This window comes from Haemaphysalis longicornis, unplaced genomic scaffold (genome assembly GCF_048455015.1).
Source record: "Haemaphysalis longicornis isolate Haplotype H1 unplaced genomic scaffold, Haemaphysalis longicornis Haplotype H1 scaffold_425, whole genome shotgun sequence".
Taxonomy (NCBI): domain Eukaryota; kingdom Metazoa; phylum Arthropoda; class Arachnida; order Ixodida; family Ixodidae; genus Haemaphysalis; species Haemaphysalis longicornis.
In genome coordinates, this window is record NW_027526369.1 from 29,294 (window position 1) to 40,403 (window position 11,110).

The window sequence follows — 11,110 nt, forward strand, 5'->3', positions numbered from 1 at the left end:
TTGGTCGGTTTCCCTATGTCCACCATGTTAGCAGCATTGCGCTTACAAGCGACCTTGGTTGCCAGAGACATGTTTCCTAGGCCCCTTAAGTGTCTCTTTTTGTGAGTTTTTTACTGTAACAACAGTTTACTGTAGATCAGAAATCTTACGGTGTGCTGAAATGTCGCCTTAACAGGCCATGGAATGAATAATGATTGGAGTAAGACTTAGGTACAGGAAACAAGCTTCCTGGATCAGAGAACAAACTCGAGATTATATTGTAGTCCAAATTAGGAAAAAGGAATCGACTTCGGCTGGCCACGTAGTGAGACGGAATAACAACTGGTGGACCACGAAGGTAACAGTGGATACTGAGGGATGGTCTAGAAAAATCACAAGGCCATTAGCTCGATGGAGGGATGAAGTAATAAAATTCATAGGCAAAGATTGACTCTGGAAGCTAAGGATATCTAGCGGAGTGAACTTAAATAGGCTGATTATAATGATGATGACGACGAACATCCATTAAACATACACGAGGAGCTTTTTTTTCGAAATGAGTCAGATCCACGTGAACCGCAATTTCATAAACAAAAGAAAATTTGTGAACGGACCTAAATGCGCCGTTGTTAAAGCTAACTTCTCCTAGCTGACATGTAAAGTATATCACGTAAATAGCTTTGACAGCGTTGCATTTAGGCCCGGTCACAAATTTTCCCTTGTGTATGAAATTCTGTCCAGGTAAATTTGGACCATTTCGCAAAAAAAAAAAAAAAAAAAAAAAAAAAAAAAAAAAAGAAGGAAGGAAGCTCACACTAACACGTGAGACTTGAAGGTAGCGAAGCTGTACACCACCTTCACGACCATGCTTAAGTCCACGATTGCAGCCGATCTGCTTCTTCTTTGCTGCCGCAACAACCTTTGCTCCATCATTGTTGCTATAAGTGTGAGCTTCTTTCACTTCTCTGGAAGTGATAATCATTGGACATCACCTTGGAGGGGTGTACGCTATGACGTGTCTTTCCCGTTCCGAGCAGGTGTTGCCACGATTGTGGCGAATGCTGGAGTTTTTTTGGGGGGCAAATGTTGGCCAATCTCCATAAGTGGGTATGCTTGGCTTGACAAACGTGCACCGGGGACACTCGGCAGTCATCACGAGGAATGCATGCACGAGCGCTAGGCTTTTTCTAGGTTTTGTTAACTGCCGGGTGGTCGCCGCAAGGCCCGCACTCACGTGCGCGTGCTCGGCAATTTCTTGGTATTTTTAACTGCGGACACGAAAAATTATGATTTGCTAAACAGCCTCGCTGTTAAAAAAAGCTCTTCGCATTACTTTGTGCCTACTGCATGTCTTCCCCCTCATTGCCAATAAGCCTGCATTGCGTGCTTACCTGTGCCAACAATCCGCTCGTTGCAGCAGCGGTAATGGCGGCGGCGGCAGCGGTGGCGGCGTGGCCTACATGGATGCGGACGCGCTGGCTAAGAGCCGCAGCCGGCGCTACCTCAAGCGGGAGAGCCGGGGCCTCAAGAGCCAGCGCAGCCGGTCGGACGGCGTGGCCAAGATGGTGCCCGGTGCGTCCCGGGCCTCGGAGCTGCTGCCGGCCGAGTGGGCCGGGGAGCGGGGCGGGGACCACCACTCGTCGTCCCTGCGCAACTCCTCGGCCAGTCCCCCGCCATGCCCGTTCCTGCACAACCCGGTCTACCTGCTGCTGGCCGAGCCGCACGGGGGTGCGGCCAAGCCGGGCGCGGCAGGCAGCAGGGACAGCAAGAACAAGCAGAGTGCGTGAGGGGAGGGGAGAAAGGAGGTGGAGAGAGATAAGGGAGAGCGGGAGAGATATAGGGAGAGGGGGTAAAGAGGAAGAAAAGGAAATATGGAATGAAAGAGGGAAAGAGTGAGAAGGGTAATTTAACAAAACTTTGTTGGGGGGCTAGTTGGTTCATTATTCTTAAAGGGGCACTGACACAAAAATTTTGCATCTTGTTTTTTTTGTTGCGATAAGTAGCTAGTGACCTACTTATAACGTGTAGAAACCTCATTTGCTTCAGCGTGCGACGGTTGTTTAATTAGAGGCATTTTCAATGCGGCCAGTCGCAGTTTCGGTTTCAGCGAGTGCCGCGAAACGATGGATTTTGTGGATTTTGTGTGAACAAAGCTGACCACGTGACCGTCGGAGGGATATCACAGTTACAGAGCAGAGCCGCCGTAGCACTGTCGAATCCGCATCGACGGCAGTTTCTGCGAATGCCCCCCCCCCCGTACTGATCTCGTGAGGCGCCTAATTAAAAAAATTCCCCCGCATTTCCCCGAGGGGGAGAATGTGAAAGTGCGAATGCACGGTTGTCGGCCCGCTTGCGGCGCTTGCGCTCGGCCCCCGCAGCCCACCGCCTCGCCGCCTTCTCTTCCATCTCTTCCATCGGGTTTGTAGTATCACGTGTACACCACGCAGTTATCAAGCCGCTATAACGCCGCTCAGTCACCAACGCACGCCGCTGACGACGTAGTTTGAATGCGTTAAAGATATAAGGCGCGTCACTAACACTGATATCAGCGTCGCGTCCGTGGCTTGGTCGGTAGAGCGTCGCGCTGCGGCCGCAAAGTCCTCGGATCGAAACCTGGCGCCGGATGCTGTTTCTTTTTTAAATATAGAGGAGCACTGCGGACGCCGCCGCCGCCGCCGCCGCCGGCGGTGGATGGTTTGGGGTCGCTTATAAAGTGCATTCGCACTTAAAAGCGACCGTGGATGTGACGCAGGCGCTGCGAGTGCAAATGCTACCGCGGCTAACGAACGACGCGCGCCGCTCGAGACGGTGGGTGGCAAGACGCGCGCTGGGAGCAGCCGGCCGGTCTGCCTACAGGTCCGCCTACAGATGTGTTCGGCTTAGCACTGCGGCGGATATTCGAGTGCCGCTCTCGTAAGCGGTGCAGATGACAATTTTTAATGCAACCCGCCATGGCATCATTAACTCCTTTCTCATGTAAGCCACCATGGTTGGGACTTGGGGACAATTTCGTGCAGCGGTAACAAGCTATCACTCGAGCTACCTGCGCCGGCGTGGGCCACTTCGCGGCCGTGGCCGCCGCCTGCACAGCGACCGTGCGGCTTGCTCAGTGGGCTTTTCGTGCCTCCGGCGCGTTTCCGCATCCAATGGTAATAAACAGTAATAGAAACAGAGTGCCTGGAACCGCTGTAGAACTTTGGTTGCGGCCAGCTGCCCGATGAGCTGACGAAATCACGGCGCCTCCGCCGCCAACGATCTGGTCGTTCATTCTCGAGAGCAGAAGCTCCGCCCTCCGGCCCTCCGATTGGAGCGGCGAGCCGGCAGTGCGGAAGCGGCAAACACAAACTCGTGACGTGTTTGGATGTTGTTTATTTACACTTGCGCGTGGTCCTCTGCTGGCCGCTCGGTTGCGTTTCGCACACTTCAAAATTGATTTTAAATATGTTCTAGGCTGTATTCACCGCTGATATTTTGCAGATGATGTATATGTATTCCCACCAATCTATCTCCGAAGTTATCTCGCCTTCAAAATTTTGTGTCAGTGCCCCTTTAAAAATGTTTGTATCGTCTTTGGTTTTTCGCGCTAAACATTTTTAAGAATAGTGAGAAGGGGTCGAGATGAAAGAGAGGAGGGGAAGGGAGGGGGGGAGGGATGAAGGGAAGTTTGAGAGTAGGGGGCTGCACATTGAACGGGCTGAGGTGAATACGAAGCAAACACAAGCGAAGAATGAGACAAACAAGCCTTTGGTGTCTGAAATGGGCATTCATTCAAAATGGTTCCTTGCCACTGGTGCCACCAAATTTTAATGAGCTGTAAAATTAGTTCCAAGTGGTGCATCAGAAAAAACCGCTTCTCTTACTGCATTCACCAGGGTTCATAGTATTTGAAAATATAAATATTACAGTTCTGTGACTAGTGCTGTTTTGTCTATTGTTCCCCCCAGAAATGACTAATTATATATTATTATCTTGGGAACTAATTGGCCAACTGAAAAAATAATTGCATATTTGAAATCAGCAGGAAAAAAGCAGCAAGACTGGCAAGTTTCACACAGTTTGCTTACGAAATTAAAAGGAGCTATTTTTAAGAACAGTGTCCCCCCTCAAGTCAAGTTGAGCAACATCAAACCCAGTTGATTAATTTAAGTTAATTTACCGTCAATTGACCATCAATTGACTCTCCCCTCCAGATGCGGCGCCCCTGTCGGCCCAGCAGTTGCTCCTGAATCGGTGGCAGAACGAGCTCAAGGGCCTTCCACCATCCCCAAACCTGCTGCACCAAGATGGCGGCCGGCCGTGGCGAACAGACGAAAGCTCGCGGATGCGCGACGGCGGCGACGGTGGCTGCGGCGTGCCGCACTCCCCTCCGTGCCGGGACTTGCCTCCGCAGTGGAACGTTGTGCTGCCACCCTCAGGTGGAGGCTCCCACGAGAAGCACCTGGTGAGCTCCCCTGACAATTATTGCGTTTATTATCAGTGTCTATTATCTATTGTCTATTGGCAGTGTCTGTTATCATGGCGACCGTTGGAATTACCGTCGGAAATTTCTCACGGCAGTCATTTCCAGGGTTGCCAGGTCCTCAGAACAGAAGGTCACCGGAAAATTACCAAAAGAAGCCAGGAAAGTCGCCATCTTGAACTCAACGTTTTGTCAAAGAATTAAAGCATTTCCCCATGGACCGGTTGGTAGACTGAAAAGTTCTGATAAGATAATCTCCGAACACACGGGGCGGGCTTGAAACCGGACTTCCATTGTGCCAACCTGGTGGTTACTTGAATATCGTGAAAAAGGATTGGTTCTAGGTCGGACAATACATGCATCGACCGTGAAGAAGGAGTACAACATTACACCTTCATCCCGTAAACCACGTATCGATATACATTTAGATTGTTTGTCGATGCGTTTACTTGGTATGTGAAAAATCGTCTCATGGGTTTGTTCTTTGTTTGCGATTTTGGTCTTTGAAGGTTTGACATTCGATTGGATGCCCTTTCAGCGAAGGCTGGATGCTCTTTTAGCGAAGGTTTCGATGCAGTTTTGACACAGTTTTGATGTGAGACAGCTTTCGCCCTTCTCCCAACTTTCCTTAGGAAAGGATGGTAAATTTTGTTTCTCTGGTGTGGTTGCAAATTGGCACTTCAAGTGACGGCAGCACTGGCCTTTCTGGAAAAAAAAAAAGGGGGAGGGATCGGGTGGCTGTCAGAAGATTGCTTAAAACATGGTGGGTGGCGCCTTAAGAACGGTGTCATTGACTTGTTATCCCTGGCGACGCTGTGGCTCTTTGTCTTTTTTCAATGGCTGTTTGAGAGGTTATTCGAGGGAAAGATGTGAGCATGCACATGAGTACAAGATTGTCGGCACAGGGGAAAGATCCCCAGGTGGTATAAATGGTACCACCTAGGGATCTTGATAAATGATACCACCGGCCACTGGACCGCATTGTAAAAATGAAATGTTGAACTTTCCTGTGCAGTCACGTGGGGTTCCCGACGGCTGCGGCCAAGGTGGAACGGCGCTCGACGCAACGGCTTGCGACAGCAAGATGGTTCAGCACTTGGGGGAGGCCATGCCTGAGGTATGTGAGAGTCAATTTCACGTGCAGAACCCTGTTTGTTAGGGCCCTAGTTGATTTTTGCTTAGAAGCATGTATATTACTTGGCCAATAATGTGAATAATATGCTAGGATATTTTTTAACACGGAAGTATTTTATTTCCACATACACCAAGATTTCACTGACGTCATATCCGTCACGGGAATGACACCAGTACAACGGAGCAAGCGGACTGTAAAGGTTGCACCCCTGCGCACTGGGTCTTCTTGCGGGGAAGCAACCTTTAGTACTAAATAGTATGTTATATTTCGGTTTGTTCATTTTCCAGTTTTGAATTTTAACTTGAAGGTGTTTTATGCCGGCATACACCAAGATTTCACTGACGTCATATCTGTTACGGAAATGACGCCAGTACACCTTTGCCGAAGCGACCCGCCAGCAGGACGTTGCTCACCAAGCACACCCACAGGACAGCTGCCGACCCGCAAAACATGCTCAGCTTTAGATTTCGCTGCACATTTCACTTCCGTGTTTGACTGATTCCTATGACAGAGGAATCAACCACAGTTTTTTTTCCTTTGTTTTGTGAACATGAACATTTATTTTTACTTGCTCTGGAATCTAGTCAGGGGTAGTTCAGATTATGTCTAGGTTCCTCTTAGTTTCTTTTCCTCCTAACATCTTGCTCTCTCAGGTTTTTTTATTTTTGTAAAGTTTTGTTTGGTGTAGAATGAAGGTAAACTTTGTATCTTGCGTGGAAGACAGATCATTTCGCATAGCTCTGGTCATCTCTTGGTTGTTTCTCGGGGCTGTGATTATTTGTTACTTGTCTGAAGCCTAGTCAGGTGCAGCTGTTTAAAGCATTGCTTATCTGTAGTTTTTTCTTGGTGATTGCTCTGTTAGGTGGGATGCTTTTATTCTGGGATCATACATTTTTGTAACTTGCCAAAAAAGTGATCTGTTCGGTATTGATCGAATGTTGAGTAAAAGCCATTTGAATTTTTTTCTGCTTACCAGTATGAAAAACTGCAAATAAATGACGTTTGGCTCTGGAAATCTGCTCCCAAACAGGCTTAAACTGCTCCAAAATTCAACTTTTGATTCTCCAAAGCTGCTCCAACTAACCTTTTACTGCTCCAAAGCAGCTCCTAAACAGCATTATTTCTGCTCCCTGAGCTGCCCCACAAGGCCCAAGTCCACTTCCACCCCTGCTTAGCCCAATGCTGTGCACGGTTTTTGTAAAAAAAGGGTGGTTTGGTGTCTTTTAGGTTGTTTTGGAGGCAGGGTATAACGTACCAACTTGTTGGTACGCGATAGCGTACTAATCATGGTGTACGCATGTCCTACCAACCAGAAGTGCCTGGCTTGTATCTCGGAATGAAATATTCTTCCTGTGAAACCACGACCTTCTTCGTCCTGCAATTCGGACGATGATGACATGGGGGTGATGATGATGATGGTGATGATGGGACTGTGACCGTGCGACGCAGGATCTCTTTGTCAAGAAAGGCTGGCTCATGCGGCTCGGTCCGGACGGCGAGTGGTCCAAGCACTGGTTTGTGCTCCGGAACGCCTCGTTGACCCACTTTGACGACCCCTCAGCGGAGGACTCTGGCGACCCGAGCGCGACCCTTGACCTCCGGATGGTCCGTGAGGTCAAGGAGGTCGATTTGGATCGGAGCTACGCCTTTGTCATTGCGGTGAGCTCGGAGACCGCCTCGTTTGAACTCACTTGACCCGGCTGCTTCTAGCTGTATAGTTAGACGCACTCTGTTGTAACTGTGGGAGTTACGTTGAGGCTAAGCTTTTCATCGCATAACGGCCAGGGAGAAAAATTAGATAACTGGGTATGCATGCCAAGGGTGTTTTTTGCAGTGAGTCTCTTGTGGTCTACTCGGTGTCTTGTATCTCAGTGTCTTGTATTTCCTGCAATGTGTAAGTTCCATGAAATGCGAGACATTTAACCCTTTTCAGTGCGCAATTTTTCGCCTCCTTTGGGAACGATCTGAAACATCCGTTTTTTTTTTTTCTCTGTCATTCAGTGAGGGGCTCCAAATTAAATTTCATGTACCACTTGTTTTCTTCTTTTTAACACTTTTTGGTGTATTGCTTTTTGCAGCGATAGTATATTCAACATATACTCGCGTGACACGTTAAAAGGCAGTGGGACACTTTCAGGTCTTCTGCTCCGCCTCGGCTGTTGTTCAACCTCTTCCCCGTAGCGGGCAACAGCCCCACACTAGAATGTCATTAGAGCAACACTGGTGCCAAGCAAAACAACACCAGTGAATTCTAGTGCAGTGGAGGCTACAAGGAGCCAACCTACACCTACAGAATACGCTGTGGCTGTTTCCTAGCCCAGCAAAGCTCCTCTAATTTCGCCTTGATTCGGACCACAGGAGAATAGCAAAAATGCAAAAGGCGCAAAAATGGGCGAGTCAGAACAGATTTCAAGCAACACAAGTCAGAGTAGGACCAAGCTTTTACTGTATCACCCCAAAAAAATGTAATTGTGAGGAGCGTGTAAACAAGTTCTACTTTTGGAGGTACCTTATTTATTATTCATTTATTTACTTATTTATAAATAGTGCAATCCCTGTTTAGGGGTTTTCACAGAGTGGGTTACAATGCAAACAAGAAGATTTCATATAAGCAGGCGATTAAGCAAGCCAGTATATAAAATGCAAAAGTATTCACGAAAGCACACACTTACAATCCCCAGTGCAAAATTAAAACATACGGGGTTACACAGCTTAGTGGACATACACATTTATACACTCTTGTTGAGGCTAAAAGAAAATAACGGAAAGGAGTGCTGTGAAACTTCAGTGTTGGTTAGTTTGTTCCAGTCATTTATAGTTCGTGTAAAGAACAGATATTTGAAGTATCTTTAGTTTAAGAAGTGTCCGATCAGTGATTGTGATCTTTTTTGTTTATTCCCTCGCTCCTCCCTCCCTCTCTGGTGTTGCCATGGCAACCGGAAACAGCTCTGGGAAGCCGACGAAGTGGTGCTGTGTGCGGTGACGGCGGGCATCCGCACCAACTGGGTGCAAGCGATCCGCCAGGCAGTGCGGAACCGGAGCAGCGCGAGCGTCCTCGCCAAAGACACCAGTGTCGCACCGCCGCCGATGGTGTTGGCAGCAGTGGCAAAGTCATCTGCTCCGCTGACAGCGGTAGCGGCAGCAGCCACTGCGGCACCACCAACGCTGGCTGCCCTCGAGGGACGACTTCCGATCGAAACGTCGTCGAGCGACGACCACTCCGAGTATTTCTCTATTGTTGACGAAGATGAGGAAGATGTTGGGGAGGATCCGTCGCGGGCACTCCCTCCGTCGCCTCCGCTCAACCGGACTGCCATCTCGAGGTGCGAACAACAAGTATCCTCATGGTACTCATTCACGTGTGGGCGAAACATCGTATACCCTATTTTCGTGCGTATAACTTGCCCATGCATGTAATCCGTACCCCTCTTTCAGTCCGCCAGAAAAGGAAAAAAAATCCTCGTGTGTTGCCCGCACATTCGATACAGGAAAGGCTGCACCGAAGCTACTGCTCAAGCAACACATCACATGCCATGTATACAGAAAAAGCATATATTTAGCAAGTAGAATACCCTGACTGCAAGGCGAAAGTCACAATTCGCTAATAAAATTCAGCTGTTAGAGTGCGCTCGTCCTTGTTCTTTTTTTTTTGTAAGTTTTGTGCAATTGCATGCCATAGAAGGCTTAGTCAGTGTTACTGCGTAGGAGAGAGAGAGAGAGAAAAGACTTTATTGACTAGTAACGGTCCGGTGGCGCCGATGGTGTCATCCGGGCCAGCCCTAGGAGCTTCAGGTCAGGCGTCCGGCGCTCGGCCCCAAGGGGCTCGCGCCGCCTACCCGCTGCCTCTTCAGGGCCTGCCGGACGCACTGGACGACTAATTTCTGGGTGTTGTAGTCTGACGAGGTGATGGCTCTTCGCACTGTCACTGGTAGCTGTCGGATGCTTGAGGGTGCGGGGTCTTGGGGTGTGCACTGTAGTATGTGGGCCAGCGTGCCGCGAGTGGCGCGGCAGACGGTACACTCGGATGTCTCGTAGATTGCGGGGGCTATGTGGCGGCCCAGTACTGGTGTGAGCACAGAGTCTGTCTGTATTTGGCGATAGAGGGTCCCCTCGCTTCGAGTGAGGTTGGGGTGTGGGGCCGGGAACCGTCTCCTGGTGTCTCTGTACCACCGTAGTATGGTGCCATAGTCTTCGAGTGGTGTAGGTAGCGAGTAGGGCGCATCTTCATGGGATCTCCGTCCAGGATTCAGGGGCGTGGGGGGAGACCTCTCCTGGGGGGCCGCCCGACTGGTGAGTTCGCGAGCGGCCCGGTCCGCAGTGATGTTGCGGTTGCGGGCGCAGTCTGAGCTTCATGGCACAACACGCATTGCTGTGAAGCTGCACTGAAGGGAAAACCACGCGTATTACCCGCACCCCTACTTTGCCACTGAAATTTTTGCATTTTTGGTGCGGGTTATACGCACGAAAATGTAGTATTTTTAATCTCTTTGTTAAGAAGGGTTGGCCCATGCGGTGCATCGTCATCATCATACTATGATGATGGTGGTGGGGCTTCGAGTGTGGTGATGATCATGCTGGAGGTTTGGACGTTCGTACCCTCATTTAAACCAATCATGCCTGCAAATTTTTTTTTTTTTTTTTTTGCTATATGGCAAGGTTACTAGAGCAAAATACCGGTAGAGTTGGATGTACACAAACAAAACGATGACGATGATGGTGTAGGGGTGGTGGTGACAGTGATGAATATTGTGACGAAGGTTCATACTTTCATTTTTATGGCTCATGCTCATCAGTTATGTTAGTTTCATGACAAAATTATTATTAAAATGTGCATGTATAGTTATGTGGATGCAAAGATGCTGTCGATAATACCGTATTTATTCGATTATAAGGCGGTCACGATTATAAAGCGAGGGTGCTGTTTGGAGAGTCGAAAAAAATCGCTATATTTATATACTGAGCTTCGAATATAAGGCGGCGTAAAACTTTGAGACTAGGGATTGTGGAAAAAACCTCCCCTTACATTCGAATAAATACGGTAATGATGGAAAGGACACTGATGGGTGATGTAAAATTTGTCTGGTTGTTTTCCTAAGGGTAAAGTTGCAGGTACCGTGGCTCTTGTTTCAAGTTCTTTTTTCTTTTAGGCCAATTTACGTGCATTTTTTTTATTCGTAAAAAGAGCAGGACATGTGTTTTTTTTTTTTCGTGCATCATTGTTCTTGCTGGTATAGTGTTGTTCATTGCGATGACAAACTGGGAAAAATGTGTCGGGTAGCATTTATTTATTTATTTAGTTATTGCACCTCAAATTCCCCGAGTAGGGGTATTACATGAGGGGTTTATTAAGGAATGCGAAGCACTTTTGGCTACTCAGTGCAGTTACGAATTACACCCTGGGAGCAAATTCATTCAGTATCCTTTCTGGGAGAGGTAGGTAACATTGAAATGAATTGATTGTGATTATCGAATGCGTTCTCCGAGAAGGTAGAAATTCGATCCGAAGGCCAGCCGATTTTAATACTTGCAGTTTGCTT

General features: G+C 48.4%; 1 protein-coding gene across 1 annotated transcript in view; it reads left to right on the forward strand.

The window, feature by feature from the left end:
* The window catches only part of LOC144137621 (uncharacterized), a gene marked incomplete at its 5' end in the record, with an annotated part of 66,684 nt that overhangs the window by 17,028 nt on the left and 38,546 nt on the right, over positions 1-11,110 (forward strand). The window contains 5 exons of the mRNA XM_077669564.1: positions 1,397-1,758; positions 4,170-4,420; positions 5,454-5,555; positions 7,023-7,232; positions 8,520-8,896. Of these exons, the coding sequence (XP_077525690.1) occupies positions 1,397-1,758; positions 4,170-4,420; positions 5,454-5,555; positions 7,023-7,232; positions 8,520-8,896 (1,302 nt within the window). The remainder of the gene's footprint in view (positions 1-1,396; positions 1,759-4,169; positions 4,421-5,453; positions 5,556-7,022; positions 7,233-8,519; positions 8,897-11,110) is intronic.